The 18937-nt window shown below is 45.7% G+C and overlaps 1 protein-coding gene across 1 annotated transcript; it reads right to left on the reverse strand.

The window, feature by feature from the left end:
* Window positions 1-6288: 6288 nt before the first annotated feature.
* On the reverse strand, window positions 6289-17819 carry ppp2cab (protein phosphatase 2 catalytic subunit alpha b). The gene is made up of 7 exons (XM_079486828.1): window positions 17319-17819; window positions 13496-13705; window positions 7676-7849; window positions 7498-7587; window positions 7253-7414; window positions 7055-7173; window positions 6289-6967 (listed from the first exon to the last, which is right to left on the reverse strand). The coding sequence occupies exons 1-7, from the start codon at window positions 17418-17420 to the stop codon at window positions 6895-6897; spliced, it is 930 nt and encodes a 309-aa protein (XP_079342954.1). The 5' UTR covers window positions 17421-17819; the 3' UTR covers window positions 6289-6894.
* Between the last annotated feature and the right edge of the window lie 1118 nt (window positions 17820-18937).

The raw sequence follows: 18937 nt of genomic DNA on the forward strand, positions 1-18937 counted from the left end.
ACCACAGCAGTAGAACCAGCACGGAAACCCGGGCGATATAATAACGAACATAAGTACACCAAGCACAGTGTAAACAGCAATGCGGCAACAACTGTGTAGCACAATACATTTACAAGGTAGAAGATAAGCTTAATCAGCACTCACCGAGAGGACTTGAGAAGCCAACGAGGACACATCCAATCTGTAGAACCTGGCGAAAGTATTCTGAGAAGACCAGCCAGCTGCACAGCATATGTCCTGAATAGATGTGCCCCTAGACCAGGCCCACGAAGAGGCGATAGCCCTAGTCGAATGAGCTCTGATACCGAAGGGGCAGTTCTGACCCTGGCTTTCGTATGCCAAGGTAATAGCGTCCACTACCCAGTGAGAGAGCCTCTGTTTTGAGACAGCCCGGCCTTTAGTACCCCCACCAAAACAAATAAAGAGCTGCTCCGACTGCCGAAACCCGGCCGTGCGATCTATGTAAGCCCGCAATACCCTTACCGGGCATACCGCTCTTTGAGCGTCAGCATCCTGTGAGTCTGACGACTCGGAAGACAAGGCGGGCAAGGAAATGACCTGAGCTCTAAAAGGGGTAGACATGGACTTTGGCACATAACCCGATTTTGGCCGGAGAGTGACGCTGCAGTCGCCTGGCCCAAAACGAATGAAATCAGCGCCGACTGAGAGCGCTTGCAAATCCCCTATGCGCTTAGCCGAAGCAAGGGCGAGAAGGAGAACGGTTTTTAGAGTGAGCTCTCTTACCGAAGCCGCGTCCAAAGGCTCAAAGGGGGGAGAAGAGAGAGCCTTCAACACCAGTGTTAAGTCCCAAGGTGGCACCGAAGGGGTTCGCGGGGGGAAAAGTCTCCTCGCTCCTCTGAGGAATCTGACCACCAGCATGTGCCTACCAATCGATTGCCCATCAACCGGGGAACGAAACGAGGCGATGGCCGCTACGTAAACCTTCAGCGTTGACGGGAGGCCGCCGCTGTCCAGCCTGTGCTGCAGGAAAGACAAAATATCAGACACGGGGCAAGACGCCGGGTCGATATTGTTGCTGCTGCACCATTTAGCAAACACCCCCCATTTTAGAGCGTATAAACGTCTGGTAGACGGCGCGCGAGACTCCGAAATAGTATCCAGCACACGCTGAGGGAGTGCAGTTAGAATCCCCGAAGCGGCCAGGCATGAAGGTTCCACAACTCCGGGCTGGGGTGCCAAATCGTGCCGTTCACTTGGGACAACAGGTCTCTCCTGAGGGGAATCCGCCACGGCGGTGCCGTCAACAACTCCCTCAGGTCCGGGAACCATGGTTGATTCGGCCAGAACGGAGCGACGAGAATCACCGACGCCGTCTCCTCTCTGACTTTGCACAGCACTAGGGGTAAAATCTTCACCGGAGGAAACGCGTAAAGCCGAACGGCCGGCCAACGCCCCGTCAGCGCGTCGCTCCCCATAGGGGAGTGGATCAGCGAGAAATACAACGGGCAGTGTGCGTTCTCGCTTGTCGCGAATAGATCCACCTCCGCTTTCCCGAAGCGTTCCCAAATTAACAGGACTGTGTCGGGATGAAGCCTCCATTCCCCGTGCTGAAGACCCTCCCTCGAAAGCATGTCCGCTCCGCGGTTCAGATGACCGGGGATATGCGCTGCTCTGATAGAGAGTATATGCCGATCCGCCCACAGTAGGAGACCCGCCGCCTGTTTGAAAAGAGCTCCGGAACGGATCCCTCCCTGGCGATTTATGTACGAAACCACGGACATGTTGTCGGTGCGAATCAGAACATGTTTCTGCTCCAGCCTCGACTGGAAAGTATGAAGAGCTAGAGACACCGCCTTTAGTTCCAAGCGATTTATGTGCCATTTCCTCAGAGACTGTGACCAAAGGCCGGATGCCGGCATGCCCTCGCACACCGCGCCCCATCCCGAGGACGATGCATCCGTCGTAACGACTGTGCGTCTCGTCACCAGCCCCAGGGGAACTCCCCGACTGAACATGCTTGGGTCGCGCCATGGACTCAGGGCGTCGAGGCAGCGGCGTGTAACCGGGACTCGCGCCTGGCCCGAGGACCATGCTCTCCATGGAACCCGAGCCTTCAGCCAGAACTGAAGCGGTCGCATGTGCAGAAGACCTAGGTGGCAGACCGCCGACGCCGATGCCATGAGACCCAAAAGCCTCTGGAACTCCCTCAGGGGAACAGACCGGCCCAGCCTGAGCAAATGTAGAGCTGAAGAGATGGACTCCGTCCTCTCTAGGGAGAGACGAGCGCGCATCTCCACTGAGTCGAAACATACCCCCAGATACGTTATAGACTGACTCGGCGTGAGTTTGCTCTTCTGCATGTTCACGCGCAGCCCCAGGGATGCCAAGTGACCAAGCAGCATCTGCGTGTGACCGATTAGCGCCTTCCGAGAGTGGGCTAAAATCAGCCAATCGTCCAGATAATTGAGAATGCGCATTCCGCTCGCTCTGAGAGGGGAAAGCGCCGCGTCCACGCACTTCGAGAATGTGCGCGGAGCTAATGCCAGCCCGAATGGGAGGACGGCAAATTGGTACGCTGAATCCTCGAATGTGAATCGCAGGAACCTTCGGTGGCGCTTGTTTATCTGAACATGGAAGTACGCATCCTTCAGATCTACGGAAACAAACCAGTCCCCGGGACGCACTTGTGCCAGGATCTGTTTTAGAGTTGTCATTCTGAACGCTCGCTTGTGAAGCGCTCGGTTGACGGGTCTCAAGTCCAGAATCGGACGCAGACCACCATCTCTCTTGGGCACTACAAAATACCGGCTGTAAAACCCGCTTTCCAGCTCGTTCGGGGGAACACGCTCGATCGCTCTCTTCGCGAGCAGGCTGCGGATTTCCTGCCTTAGCACAGGTGCGTTTTGCGCTGACGTAAGCGACGGGACCACACCGCTGAAGCGGGGAGGTCTGCGCCTGAACTGCAGGGAGTACCCGTGTTCTATCACGTTTAGCAGCCAAAGAGAGATGCCTGGGATGGCTTTCCACGCGTCCAGAAACAGACATAACGGCCGAATCTGATCGGGGGTTACCGTCATCGGACCGTTTAGGGTAGCGCGCTGGCCCAGCGAGGCTAAATGCACTGGCGGGAAAATATCTCGCGCGTGAGACTCCAGCGGTCCCTCGTCCACGGGAGCGTCCGTGGACGAGGGAATGCTGGTTATAGTTGTGACTAGCTGCGGCTTCGCGCTGCACCGTGGCAGGGCAAGGGACGCAGCATTGTGTGTGTGAGGGGGAAAAAGCTCCTTCTGTGAACAGGTATGTGTTTTTATTGCATTCACACAAACAACACTTACAACATTGCAATAATCGCCCGCGACCGCGGGGGAAAACTGTTGCAAACAGCGGCGCTTTGGGTCCGCCGGCACGCTCACAGACTCTCTCCTCCTCTTCCCAGGTCCGTCAGGACGACGGCTTGGCAGCCGATGACGCTCCGCCGTCGTGGCGTGGACCCCTCTTCGGCCCGTACCTCTTCTTTGCTGGGCCCGCCCATTGTTTAGGACGGACGTCCGGTTCGCGACCTCGACTAGCCGGTGCGGGAGCCGCGTGCTGTTTGGCGGGTCTCTGCGAGGAGTGAGGCGCGGATGAAGAGCGGGCTCTCGGAGACGGTTGGTAAGAGCGTCGAGGCAGCACGTGACTCATGGCCTTGGCGCGCTTTTGCGCCTCACCAAAACGCTCTACTACCGACTCCACGACGTCACCAAAGAGGCCGGAGGGAGTGATCGGCGCGTTGAGCAGGGACTTACGATCGGCGTCCTTTAGATCCGCCAGCGTAAGCCACAGATGACGGTGGAGGACGACCATAAACCCCATAGATCTGCCGATAGCCTGGGCGGTGCGTTTCGTAGCCATCAGCGCGAAGTCGGTCGCTGCCCTCAGATCCCGTGTAGCATCCGTCTCCAGGCTGCCGCTATCCAGCGACTGAAGGATCTTTGCCTGGAACACCTGCAGCACCGCCATAGTGTGCAAGGCGGAGGCGGCCTCGCCAGCGGACGCGTATGCCTTACCAGCGAGATGGGCGGTAAACCTGCACGGCTTCGAGGGCAGGCCTGGGTCCGAGCCCAGTGAGGTGGCGGAAGGGCACAAATGAGCGGCGAGGGTCTCCTCGACGGGTGGCATGCGCACGTAACCGTGGGCCTCGGCCCCGACCACGTGGGCAAACATGGCCGGCGTAGCAGCGTGGACGCGCGCCGACTGAGGTGCTGACCACGTCTTCACCACGTGCTCGTGGACATCTGGGAAGAACGGCGAACTCCTTTTCGACGTGGCCTGGCGGCGACTCGCCTGAAAGTACCAGGAGTCGAGCTTACTCTTCGCCGGCATCTCAGGTGGATCCCAGGTGATGTCGAGCTCGCTTACAGCTTTTTCGAGAACCCTGACGAACTCCTCGTGGAGGTCCGGGGTGCTCTCCGGATCGGGACGATCACGCTCCGATCCTGCCCAGTCCTTGTCCGAAGCTGATATGGACATGGAGTCATCGTCCTCCTCGACGCCGAAGGAAACGGCGTCCGCGATGGAAGGCGGAGGACGAAGGACCTCGTCGACGAAGAGGACTGGGGAATGAGGTGACGGCAGAGGACGGGGGCCCGGAGCCGGGTCGTCGCCGCCACCTCGTGGAGTGGGTGGACTCACCAGCGGCTCGTTGGCGGCGGTGAGCCTCGACCCTAAGAGTCCACGAGCAATGTTCCTGCGAGTCCTCAAAACACGCGCCGGCAGGTCAGCACAGTGCGCGCAATCGGACTCGCAGAGTGCATCCTCCGCATGGGCAAGGCCCAGGCAGGCAATGCAGTGCTCGTGAGTATCCTGCGGGCCGATGGGGCCCGCGCAGAGACAACAGAAAGAAGCCATCGGATGCGGTGAAGAAGTATCCAGTTGCGTCTTCAACGATGGCAGCGTGAAAAAGAAGATTCTGAGGTATTGTCGTCTCATGCACTTTATTTATACTGTCTAGATTCGTCAGTATTTGCATACTGTGCATGTCTTGCGACAATTGGCCAGTTTTTTAACTGGCGTTATCCTATAGGACTTCAGGAAAAGTGAAAAAGAGGAGGAGTTTCATATGCGGTCTCCGCAATGTCGAAGTGACCGCTCTCGAAAGGGAACAAAACTCTCCCTCTTATCCACGAGTCCCCTAGAAACCACCGATTCAATCTTTTTTTTTAGTTCTTTGAGAATAGGATTAAAATGTAATGAACTTCTATTCTGTTGATTTTTATTTATTTTAATTCCCAATCCTCTACAATAATAGTTCTTTGATCGCCATTAGTTCTCACTTCTTTACATTCAAATAAACACCCGATGCTTCAGAAAACTCTCCTATACTTTGATTGTGATGGAGATTTGGTCTGCATTCTTTAGAAAGAGGACGGTTTCATTGGCTAACTGTGGTAGCTAGCTCTCTGTCAACAACATTATACCTTTAATATTACTGGTTGCAAGAATTTGACTTATTCTTCAAAATAAATACGGGCAACCCTGCCTAATCCCTCTAGACCAATCAAATCTACTAGAAGTGGCACTTAACAATTTAATTGAACTGTTACTATTACTGTAAAGAGTTTCATTTGCATATCTGACAATAATAGTTTTACATCATCCAATAAATTGTCTGGACTTTAATTTGCCAATGTTATTTCAGGAATAACGTTGGTTTCTTCAATTCTTTTCTGTTGGGCAAATATTTAGTAACCTCATATTTAATAAGTTCCCAATTTGAATAAAATGCATTTTCTTTATTAGCGTTTTCCCAAAATCTGCCTATCAACCCAGAACTTTCTCTTTTTACCTTATCATATAATAGCAGTGAGTTGTTAAGCTTTCAATATGATCCACTTACTAAACAAGTTGTGCTTTATGATCAGATCAGTTAAAGGAGTAGATGTAATATCAACTCCTACATCATCTTTGGTCAATTTTGCGAGTACAGAGAACTAAAAAACTTGCTACTGTTCACGCAACATCTTCTGTGAAAAACATTGTAAATTCTGATGTAAACAACATGAAGTTGACAGCGTGACGCCCAGGTGGGGGTATTTGGCCTCAGCCATACAACCATTACATAATGACAGTGACGTTGAGCTGCTTTATGACTTCAGATCTCCCTTCGTTATTGTTGGAATGCCTGCCTTTGTTTCTCACGGTTTTCACGTGTATATGACATTAATAATAAAATACCAGTCATATCTGACCATGTCCTTGCCGTCAGAAAAACATAATATCAAACTCTTAAGAGGAACTGATTACTCCAGTTTACAGACGAGTGGATTCATTTAAAACACAAGACAGAAGAAAGGAGCAACTTTCATCTTTATTTTTGAACTGGTACCCCTGCAACAGACCATCAACCATCATAAGACGTTATGCCAGGATTCCTATAATGGCATGTCATTTCTGTCTGTCACACATGACTCGGTTGGCATTTGTTTAACAGGTTGTCATCACTGTAGGAAAGATAATCCTCCAGAAGACACTGGTTATTGGGGTATAAAAGCATCTAATCTCATTCCTCCCATACCACATGAAGAAAACGTGAAAATAACAGATTAGAAAAGAAAAAAACAGGACAGTACATGGTGTGAATGTGACATCCGACTGCGTTAGCTTTCATGTAATCGAGGGGGAAAAGTGCAAAAGGACACAGAGAAAGAAAAGACACATACGGGGCAGATGGAGAACATCAGATTTCACAGGCATTCATATAAGGACTGGAGGAATGAAGCAAGATGGGAGGGACAGAATATGTCACGGCCGTCTGTTTGGTTATGGCACACACCTTTTGGTCCACAGACAGTTTTCACTTTAACATCTTTTTATACCGTTGCCCATTCCTCTCGTCTTATTTTAAACTGAATGAAGATTATGATATCATGGCAATACTGTGCAGAGCGGAAAGGTTCACAGGAAGTAGTCGGGGGTACGGCGGGTGACGTGCGGCTCTCCTCTGCGAGGGGCAGGGTCAAACTGAAGGCTGCAATCACACAAACACAAAGTCAAGTCACATTCATTTGTTATGGCTGTGGAAATGCTACACTATCAAGTTCTGTCATAAACTTACAAGGAGTACTTCAGGGTGTCATCCAGCTCCATTATAGCGGCCTGATTACCACAGCGGTAACAGTAGTTGGGCGCGCTGAAAATTGTTACCACATTGCGATCGTGACACCAGTTGTAACCCTACGAGACAGTCAAATCAAAGACATTTGGGTCGGGTTTTTTATCCACACCGCAAGCAAAAACAACACAGCAAACACACCTCCATCACAAGCTGGTGAGCTCTAGAGACCAGAGTAAGGCCGTTTGCATGGTTAAACGTCTCAGATATGTCCTGCCCAAAGGTGTAACCTGCCCCTCTGGGAGAAATGCCCCAACCTCCACGATCATCTGGATCCGACCACAATAAATCACACATTGGCCCCTGAAGAAAGACACAGCAGCATTACTCAAAACTGTACAGCAACCTCAAACTGCACTGGACCTGCGGTGTGCAGGGACAGATACCTCATGAGGAACCTCCTGTAAACGATCCAGTGCTCTGATGTGATCAAGAGTGTCTATGGATGGTGACAGTCCTCCGTGAAGACAGAATATCTGCAGAACAAACGACACAGGATTAATGTTCTCCTGCGGTTTAAGGGTGTCATTTTCATTTTAAAGGCATCGGACTGCATGAACCTACCTGCCCATCTACCAAAGCAGTAAGTGGAAGGTAATCAAAGAGGTCTGTGAAGTATTTCCAAACATTTGCGTTGCCGTATTTCCGTAGGCACTCATCATAAAAGCCGTAGACTTGTGTGATCTGTCTGCTCTCGTGGTTCCCTCGAAGAATTGTAATGCGTTCACGGTACCTTACCTACAATTGAAACGCATAAACATTTCTTTATAAAACCACCTTGTGTGAGTTGCATCAAAAAGTTGCTAACCAAATTACAAGTATTACAAAACTAGCTGGTGACACTAACAGTCAATGCTCTAACTGAAGGACCTAAATTTCAATGTCTAATACAGATAAAAGGACACAATGTTATACATGTCAAGAATTCATTGCTGGATGATATATTAAATGTTTAGCAACACTGTGCGTTTATTTCGATCCCTCTTTGTCAAGCAATCCAGTACTCGAGATGAACTCAAAGCTCTCACACTCAATAACGGTTAACTTTTATCAGCCACATCAAATGACATGCACCCCAAATCCTTGGGTATAGTGGAGGGCGGACGTGGAACTGATAAAGAGTTTGCACTAAAAGAGGAGCTCTAACTCTCATGAAGGATGGCACTGTAGATGCATCCGAGTTAATGCTCAGCTTCACTTTCGTTTTATTTCATTTGTTGGTTAAATATTCGTTGATAGTCATAATACATTGTGTGCATTGCACAAATTGTTTAATATGATTTCTTGCCTGTTATATGGGGGATGCATGAACAGACCGTCCAGTGCAGCTGGTACCTACATGTGCTTTCATAGTGACAGCGCTCACCGCACTACTGCCAGTAAAACATTCAAGTTTGTATTATGTTTTTGATTTACAGCGGCCAATAGCGTTGTATCATAGATTTGCAACAAATCTCTCAGTCCAAACACAACGGTGGCCACTACATTACAAAAAGGATAAAAGTCAGACGGGAGCTACGGTATAACCAGCGTTAGTATTATAAAGACTTTCCAGCAGAGAGACATTAGGACCCGCGGTACTGAGCCTTTAAGCGGAGATACTCATAGATGTCTATGGAGATTCTTTCCAGCAGAGAGACGTTAGGACCAGCGGTACTGAGCCTTTAAGCGGAGATACTCATAGATGTCTATGGAGATTCTTTCCAGCAGAGAGACGTTAGGACCCGCGGTACTGAGCCTTTAAGTGGAGATACTCATAGATGTCTATGGAGATTCTTTCCAGCAGGGAGACGTTAGGACCAGCGGTACTGAGCCTTTAAGTGGAGATACTCATAGATGTCTATGGAGATTCTTTCCAGCAGAGAGACGTTAGGACCAGCGGTACTGAGCCTTTAAGTGGAGATACTCTTAGATGTCTATGGAGATACTTTCCAGCAGAGAGACGTTAGGACCAGCGGTACTGAGCCTTTAAGTGGAGATACTCATAGATGTCTATGGAGATTCTTTCCAGCAGGGAGACGTTAGGACCAGCGGTACTGAGCCTTTAAGTGGAGATACTCATAGATGTCTATGGAGATTCTTTCCAGCAGAGAGACGTTAGGACCCGCGGTACTGAGCCTTTAAGTGGAGATACTCTTAGATGTCTATGGAGATTCTTTCCAGCAGAGAGACGTTAGGACCAGCGGTACTGAGCCTTTAAGCGGAGATACTCATAGATGTCTATGGAGATACTTTCCAGCAGAGAGACGTTAGGACCAGCGGTACTGAGCCTTTAAGTGGAGATACTCATAGATGTCTATGGAGATTCTTTCCAGCAGGGAGACGTTAGGACCAGCGGTACTGAGCCTTTAAGCGGAGATACTCATAGATGTCTATGGAGATACTTTCCAGCAGAGAGACGTTAGGACCAGCGGTACTGAGCCTTTAAGCGGAGATACTCATAGATGTCTATGGAAATACTTTCCAGCAGGGAGACATTAAGACCAGCGGTACTGAGCCTTTAAGCGGAGATACTCATAGATGTCTATGGAGATTCTTTCCAGCAGGGAGACGTTAGGACCAGCGGTACTGAGCCTTTAAGCGGAGATACTCATAGATGTCTATGGAGATACTTTCCAGCAGAGAGACGTTAGGACCAGCGGTACTGAGCCTTTAAGTGGAGATACTCATAGATGTCTATGGAGATACTTTCCAGCAGAGAGACGTTAGGACCAGCGGTACTGAGCCTATAAGTGGAGATACTCATAGATGTCTATGGAGATTCTTTCCAGCAGAGAGACGTTAGGACCAGCGGTACTGAGCCTTTAAGTGGAGATACTCATAGATGTCTATGGAGATACTTTCCAGCAGAGAGACGTTAGGACCAGCGGTACTGAGCCTTTAAGCGGAGATACTCATAGATGTCTATGGAGATTCTTTCCAGCAGGGAGACGTTAGGACCAGCGGTACTGAGCCTTTAAGCGGAGATACTCATAGATGTCTATGGAGATACTTTCCAGCAGAGAGACGTTAGGACCAGCGGTACTGAGCCTTTAAGCGGAGATACTCATAGATGTCTATGGAGATACTTTCCAGCAGAGAGACGTTAGGACCAACGGTACTGAGCCTTTAAGCGGAGATACTCATAGATGTCTATGGAAATACTTTCCAGCAGGGAGACATTAAGACCAGCGGTACTGAGCCTTTAAGCGGAGATACTCATAGATGTCTATGGAGATACTTTCCAGCAGAGAGACGTTAGGACCAGCGGTACTGAGCCTTTAAGTGGAGATACTCATAGATGTCTATGGAGATACTTTCCAGCAGAGAGACGTTAGGACCAGCGGTACTGAGCCTTTAAGTGGAGATACTCATAGATGTCTATGGAGATACTTTCCAGCAGGGAGACATTAAGACCAGCGGTACTGAGCCTTTAAGCGGAGATACTCATAGATGTCTATGGAGATACTTTCCAGCAGAGAGACGTTAGGACCAGCGGTACTGAGCCTTTAAGCGGAGATACTCATAGATGTCTATGGAGATACTTTCCAGCAGGGAGACATTAAGACCAGCGGTACTGAGCCTTTAAGCGGAGATACTCATAGATGTCTATGGAAATACTTTCCAGCAGGGAGACATTAAGACCAGCGGTACTGAGCCTTTAAGCGGAGATACTCATAGATGTCTATGGAGATACTTTCCAGCAGAGAGACGTTAGGACCAGCGGTACTGAGCCTTTAAGTGGAGATACTCATAGATGTCTATGGAGATTCTTTCCAGCAGGGAGACGTTAGGACCAGCGGTACTGAGCCTTTAAGCGGAGATACTCATAGATGTCTATGGAGATACTTTCCAGCAGAGAGACGTTAGGACCAGCGGTACTGAGCCTTTAAGTGGAGATACTCATAGATGTCTATGGAGATACTTTCCAGCAGAGAGACGTTAGGACCAGCGGTACTGAGCCTATAAGTGGAGATACTCATAGATGTCTATGGAGATTCTTTCCAGCAGAGAGACGTTAGGACCAGCGGTACTGAGCCTTTAAGTGGAGATACTCATAGATGTCTATGGAGATACTTTCCAGCAGAGAGACGTTAGGACCAGCGGTACTGAGCCTTTAAGCGGAGATACTCATAGATGTCTATGGAGATACTTTCCAGCAGAGAGACGTTAGGACCAGCGGTACTGAGCCTTTAAGTGGAGATACTCATAGATGTCTATGGAGATACTTTCCAGCTGAGCTCGTTGGCGCTAGAGAGAGAGAGAGAGAGAGAGAGAGAGAGAGAGAGAGAGAGAGAGAGAGAGCGAGAGAGAGAGCGGAAGCGCGAGAGACAGAGAGAGTTCACACAGTTCAGGAGAGAACGATTGACAGCGTGATGCCATCGTTTCCATCCAACAATAGGCTATATACACTTTAGGTATGACAATGTGTTTATGGAGTTTTAGTTCATTTAATTCCTTCTTTCCTTCAACCTATTGAAGCTGAATGTGACTTATATTTTATATTTACAAAAATACCATTTGATTGGGGTAAATTGAACTTTTTTATTAATGTTTGCGTTTCTGAGGCTCTAGACTACATGCAGCTACTATCACTTGTAGTAAAAAACCGGTGGATGGTCTTATAGTTATATCATCATTTGTATCATTATCACAACAAATACCATAAAATATTGTGATAGACTTCAGTGTTTCCCCTAGGTTTACAGGCTCGGGGGGGTCTCTATATTTGTGGTGGAGGTCCGGACAACACTTTTGAAATAAATGATATTTAATCCATTGAGCCCAGTCGAATCTGTATATAAAAAGTTAATATGTAATGTTTTATCAGCCCATTTATTTTATATTCTGATACCCACAGTATGTATAAAACATAGAAAGGCCTGGTAACTGAGGAAATGTGTTGTAGGCTCTGGTACTAAAGGGAAGTCTTGGTGGACAATTTTTAGATTTATTAAACTACTGACAACAAAATGAATTTTTCATGAGCAGAAGTTTTAAAGAAGAATGTTATTGTTTTATTGAATTAACACAGTATATAGGAATTTATAGTCTGTTTAATATTTGACCTGTGTTTCTCTCTCCTTATCTTGGGTGTGTGGTTCTTGCCCCTGTCCGCGTGTGTCTGAATCTGTGTGTGTCTTTCGTGTTTTCACAATTTGTTTTGACTTGCATAACCTTTTATGTTTTGCTTATAGTCAATGTTTACTAAAACAGGTGCTTTGTAATAATGAAAATTGTAAAAAGCGCTATAAAAATAATGCTGACTTGACAAAGTTACTTACAAGTAGCCTTAATGCTACTAGAACTGATTCTAAATAATGTCTGATTAAAATATGATTTATTATGAAATGCTCATTACATGCTGATAATTAATGCTATCAATATTATAAATGTCTTTAATCCTAAATTTAGACGTTTATAATCTGTCACAAACCTAGATAGCAAACAGTAAACTGATTGAGCGCTAAAAAGACTTTATTAGGCTACTAATGCATTATCGTTTACCTCAGCATTACAGTAAAATTGTCCATTTATGAACCTGCTTTTGGTGACTGGAGGTCTTTATATGACTGTCTTTGGCGGAGAACCATCGCTCTCGGAGCAGAAAGGGTAAACTGGAGCACTTTTGGCGCTAAATAAAGATATTAGAAGATATAGCGGAAAAACATCATCCACATAAATGAGTGCGTGTGATGTGAACATCTCAGTTATGTAGACACGCTGTACGTCGACTCAGAGCAGAAGGAAACCAACCTGGGAGCGTTTAAAAATGCCAATATTTGTATCTGCTTGCTTTTCAGGCGGTTGACACAACATATTTTACTACACACGTTTCTGTTCGCTGGTGGTAGTGTGCTTTCCTTTGTATGGGCGCACCGGGCAGAACTCGATGCGGTGAGGAGAGAATTGTAAATGCATGAACCAGACATGACATGCTGCAGTGTAAATAAGATAAATACCATAATGCTATTTAGTTTGTTTAATAAAAGAACAAGGTAAAAATATGTTATATAGGAAAGGTAACCTTGAATGACTTCTGTTGTGATCTGGTGCTATATAGAAATTAAAATGAACTTGACCTTCAAGGGAGGCGGGGGTGCTGTTGGAGGGGCCGGCGCCCCCCTAAGGCAATGGTTTTAGGGCCATATCGCCCATCAATGAAGTTTGGTTGCATAAACAACCCATGCGCAGTAACTGGATCACAAACAGCCGTTGTTTTTTTAAACAGTGCGAGCAATGTTTACAACTAGTCTGCATTTGCAACCTGCAAGTCCTTTAATTAAAAAACCTTTAGTTCAGCTACGTAAGAAATTAATTTGTTGGCACAAATATACAGCTGTCTATAAAACTAGGCATATACCTTTTGAGCAGTAGTGTACAGCCCAACATACAGATGCTTACCTTAAGAGCGACGAGCAGAGTGACCGTCTCCACAGAATAATAGCCTCGGTCCACATAATCTCCCATGAACAGGTAGTTTGTGTCGGGTGACTTTCCACCGATTCTAAAGAGCTCCATGAGGTCATGAAACTGACCGTGCACATCTCCACAGACAGTGACTGGACATCTCACCTCCTGTACATTAGACTCCTTGGTCAGGATTTCTTTAGCCTGGGAGGAAAAGAAAACATGATGCTGTCAACCGTATGAAAACAATTCCTCTAAAAGAAACCATATCCAGCAGAAATGCTTATATTAGCAACTCTATAACGATGAAGTTGTTTTATGAGCTTACATTGAAAATATATATTTATATCTCCAGTGGTATGGGGAAGAGGTAAATGGGCAATTCCAACATTTTGGACGTAACATTTTGCGTTATCGACGTGACAAAAATACTTAGAGAATGAATTTGTTTCGAATATATTGAACCATCTGTTTTAGGATTTTTGTGAAATATAATGCACAATCCTGAAGCAATGTTAACCAATGAATGGAGAAGGGATGACTCTTCATAGAACAAAAAATAGTGACTTTATTTCATTTTTCCATTTATGAGGAATATGTAGCGTACGGATGTGAAAATCCTGAAAATGGCTCTTATCTGACTATGAACAATCATGCACTAAAAATAAAACAAATGCTTTACAAACAGAGATCTCAGATGTGTATTTGAACCACCACATGTTAATATCTGTGCTTTAACCATAGTAAAAACCCTTGGTTAAACTTTATTTTCATGGTAAGGTTGACATTTTCACTGAATTGCCCAAATACAGAACAAGCATGGAAATAACAACTGTGCGTGTAAATTGCGCATCAGTTAATGAATGGCTTTAGCTGGTATGGCTTTTAGACAGATGATGTGTCACTGAAGCTCTTATTCTCAATATAACAGTATCACCATGACTTCATGTTACATGACTAAAGAGTCTTTGTTGTTCTTTGTTTATGAATATTTTACATGGAAAGATAAAAAGGACATAAAAATCTAACATTTAAACAATGACATTGACTTTGAAATAAGTGTCTTTCCTTTAGACCACATCAACACAAAGCCAGAGCTTTGCCTAACTAATCTTTTATTTCATTTTCACAGCGTCGTCTCAAGAAATATCTGCACTGTCATTCTGCCATAGAGATACACTAAAAAACGGAGAAGAAGATTTGGAGCATGCGCTTGAAGTTGAGCTGGGGTGATGACATCATCGTTTCACGCAAGGGTGGCGTTTTCAGGTTTATCCACTCTGGGACCCGGTTTAAAAAAACAAATCTTTACGTATACAGCTAGCTGCGTCTCCGTGTGGATGGCCTCTTAGTTTGATGTATTTTTGTCTGCAAGTCTTTATCTTTAAGCAACTAGCCTATTTCTGTCTTGTAAAGCTGTTTTAAAGGGTTCTTTTTATTCTGCTCTCACAATCTCTTCTCTCTCTCTTTTCCGTAGGCACTATAAAACTATTTTTATTCTTCACTTGTACCTATTCCGTATTATGTCACAAATACACCGGATGAGTTTATAATCCTCGTTGCTTTTGTTTATATTTTCACTTTTATCTGTGGAGTATGCATTAGAGATGCATAAATACAGTTAACCCATGGTTCTATACGTTTTATTCATCAACATGCCAGTAAAATAAGTTTATTGAAGAGGTTTAGCGCATCAGTGTATTTAAAATAACAATGCAAACATAATGTAAACAGAGAGATGCGCAGTTAACACTGCCAAGATGCGGCACTGCCATTACAATAAATGGAAAGAAATGCAACACGGAAAGTGGCCGCTTGAAAAAGAGGATTTAAGCACAATTTAAAATTTGAAAAAAATGTAAACCAAAGTTAGTTTACAGTTCACTTCAGGTTTAATTATTGATCGGAAAAACGCGATTTAACTCAGTTTTTTGGCAGCGATCTTAGAAATATCTGCCTGTTGTCTTGCTATGATGCAAATAGCTGCCTAAAGGGCCGCCTAGGGCCACGGCCTTCATTAAAAGAACTTTGGCACAGTGCTGTAGATGCTGCTGCTTTCCTATGCGGTGTAAAACAGATAATAAACGTTCTTGATTTGCCAAATTTGGGCATTATTACTTTAGTACAATGGGCATACAATAAAGCCGGTAGGTTCCGGTTGCTTCCGATGGCCAGTTCGTCAGCATAAGCCGCAAATTGCTTCGCATGCTGCAGGCAGGCTCGCTTCACCGCTCGACTCGTGTGAAATCTGTCACCAGCATCGCAAGCATCCCTTACTGCGCATGCGCATTGATATTAGATATTAACTGGTGGGGAGGCGCAAACATACAGACAAACACGGGCCGAGCCATTCCATAATAAAATGCACAGAAATGTTTTAAATGCAAAACTTGAAAACCGCAATTCACATGCGCGTATTGAACCGTGGAGGCCGTCCCGAACGCTTCAATATTACATTAAGAATTGTGGCATCCCTAGTGTGCATGCTTCATTTTCACTTCACTGCTCAAATATGTTTTACAGTATAGTACAGTTAGTGTGCAGTGATATAACCATGCATGGGAATTCTCACAGTAAGCCGGAATACAAAATACCAACACATCTGCCACACAAAAAGCAGCTCGCTTAAAAGATGCTGACCTTTGGACATCCTTATGTGCAGATAAACACAGTTGATATATTCACATGACACACAAAGACCAAATTCACATACATAAATGACCATTCTTCAACCTGACCACATGTTTCCATCATTACACAGCAGTCTGTGCAGTTGCAGGATTTCATCGATTGTACACATTTCTTTTAATGAAGAAAGAAACTTATTTAGGCGGCTCTCTTCTCTAAACACGAACCAAACTATTGATGACAAAGCTTGCATTCACGGGCCAGTTGCAGAAAACAGCCGCCAAGTAAAGACTGTGTCTTATCAACTGGTCTCAGTGACTAGCAATTAGTCAGGAGTATTCATTTGAATTGTATGTTACTGACTTAAAGACGTTTTGAAGAACAAAAGTTGCAAGACTAGTCTAAGCAGTTTATGCAACCGGTCTCAGGGGTAAAGCAAATGTTTTCAGTAAATTGCCATCATCCCGGCAGTGACGTCAGGTGTGGTCATCTAACAAATGATACCCGACATGACCTGAACTGCTCGAGACTCGCTGAGAATATAATGAAGAAGGTGTTAGTTCACCGGGCGTCCATGTTTCAGTCTCTCCGCGATCAATGTATAACTGTAATATTGCATTTCTTGAGATGTGCAGCTCAATGTTGACCGTGAGAGGAGTCGAGCAGAAGAGACTCACACCTCTGCTCTTATATACTGTCATGATGATGATGATGATGATGATGGCCTGATACACCATTCGGCGCCATTTTAGGACTCCGTGATCAGGAACCAGCGATATTTATAAAGCTTCGCTCTTTACACCCAAATAAACTATACAGAGCCCGAAGCCCTGAAACACTGACGTGGATTAATAGAGCACGAGTCCTTTTACTGTGTTAATAACGTTGATTTAAAGCGGGTTCCTCCTGTACAGAAACCAGTAACAGTACACAACTATTCAACATTCACCACATTTGGATGCGATTTACGTGTTTCACATTTAAATCTGTTTCGGTGTTTATAAGTGTAAAGAAGATCATTATCGACTGTTTCTGATTGCGGAGTTCGTTGGACGTTCCCGTCCGCCATCTTGTCACGTTAGCTAAAGCGGCTAACGGAGGAACGAAATAACGTTAAATGTTTTCGCGTTCCACACATCACTCGCGTACCGTAATGTCGATATTTCAGTGTGTAAATGTATATAAATACCTTTTCGCATAGGGACTTGACTTGGCTTTCTGACAGTTGTTTGCATTCATTCAGCTGTTCGATCCATTGATCCAGCTCCTTCGTAAACGCCTTTTCGTCCATTTCTGTGGCAGATTTTTGACTCGATCTTCACACGGATTTATGCACCGATCTCACCCAGCTTTCCACAAATATCCACACTTTTCCCACTATTTACCTAGAGGCGTACATATGGCCAGGATCTTGAATGATTAAATAGGAAAATGTAAGGAGGACCTGTAAAGACGGCGGCCTCCAGAGTCCCACCCTGAGCCACAGTTGTTTTCACTACAACCTTCCTCCCGTCAACGACCGACAACCGGCTCATCGCTCATTGGACGCTCACAGCTGTTCGCCGCCGATGCTCTGTTCTGATTGGTGATCTGGATATGTTCACGAGTTCTGATTGGTTTCTAAATTCATCGATAGAAGGGTTCTCTTTGGATAAGTCCGACCACTGCAGTAGCTAAGCCAATGTGAGGCACACGCTTCACTTAATTACATGTAATTAAAAAAGATCGTTTTTACAATCATATAGAAACAATCATTTGAGTCGGAATAAGCTATAAAAACCAACTAAAGCTTACATCCAGCGGTTCTTATTAACACCGTTAAATTATATTTGCTTATTAATACAGCACATGATAAATTCCTTAAATTAACTCCAATTAACAAAATATTTCCAGTGATGTTGCTTTATAAACTATTTTAGATTACATTTTCCAATTTAGACTAAATTGTGCCCACTATATTTTGCACACATTTATTTTTGTTTTGGCAGGTATTTAATTTTTGCACCCATAGAAAAGCATGGAACAGATACAACAAAAGTGCCTTCACACTGATTTTGCTGACAAAACTTGAGGTCTACACAGAATGTTGCATGTTATGGCTCTAAGTAAAAAATCTGACATCAGTGAGTTCAGACTCGTCCGTAAAGCCTTCTGGTGAGTTCAGACTCGTCCGTAAAGCCTTCTGGTGAGTTCAGACTCGTCCGTAAAGCCTTCTGGTGAGTTCAGACTCGTCCGTAAAGCCTTCTGGTGAGTTCAGACTCGTCCGTAAAGCCCTCTGGTGAGTTCAGACTCGTCCGTAAAGCCCTCTGGTGAGTTCAGACTCGTCCGTAAAGCCTTCTGGTGAGTTCAGACTCGTCCGTTAACCCTTCTGGTGAGTTCAGACTCGTCCGTTAACCCTTCTGGTGAGTTCAGACTCGTCCGTAAAGCCTTCTGGTGAGTTCAGACTCGTCCGTAAAGCCTTCTGGTGAGTTCAGACTCGTCCGTAAAGCCTTCTGGTGAGTTCAGACTCGTCCGTAAAGCCTTCTGGTGAGTTCAGACTCGTCCGTAAAGCCTTCTGGTGAGTTCAGACTCGTCCGTAAAGCCTTCTGGTGAGTTCAGACTCGTCCGTAAAGCCTTCTGGTGAGTTCAGACTCGTCCATAAAGCCTTCTGGTGAGTTCAGACTCGTCCGTAAAGCCTTCTGGTGAGTTCAGACTCGTCCGTAAAGCCTTCTGGTGAGTTCAGACTCGTCCGTAAAGCCTTCTGGTGAGTTCAGACTCGTCCGTAAAGCCTTCAGGTGAGTTCAGACTCGTCCGTAAACCCTTCTGGTG

Source organism: Barbatula barbatula (assembly GCF_947034865.1).
Source record: "Barbatula barbatula genome assembly, chromosome: 22".
Taxonomy (NCBI): Eukaryota; Metazoa; Chordata; class Actinopteri; order Cypriniformes; family Nemacheilidae; genus Barbatula; species Barbatula barbatula.

Coding starts and splice junctions, on each gene's coding strand:
- ppp2cab (XM_079486828.1), bottom strand. CDS start 17,420: ATGGACGAAAAGGCGTTTACGAAGGAGCTGGATCAATGGATCGAACAG. Junction 7,850..13,495: donor CTCTGCTCGTCGCTCTTAAG/GTAAGCATCTGT, acceptor TTTCAATTGTAG/GTAAGGTACCGTGAACGCAT. Junction 7,174..7,252: donor CTCACCAGCTTGTGATGGAG/GTGTGTTTGCTG, acceptor ACTGTCTCGTAG/GGTTACAACTGGTGTCACGA.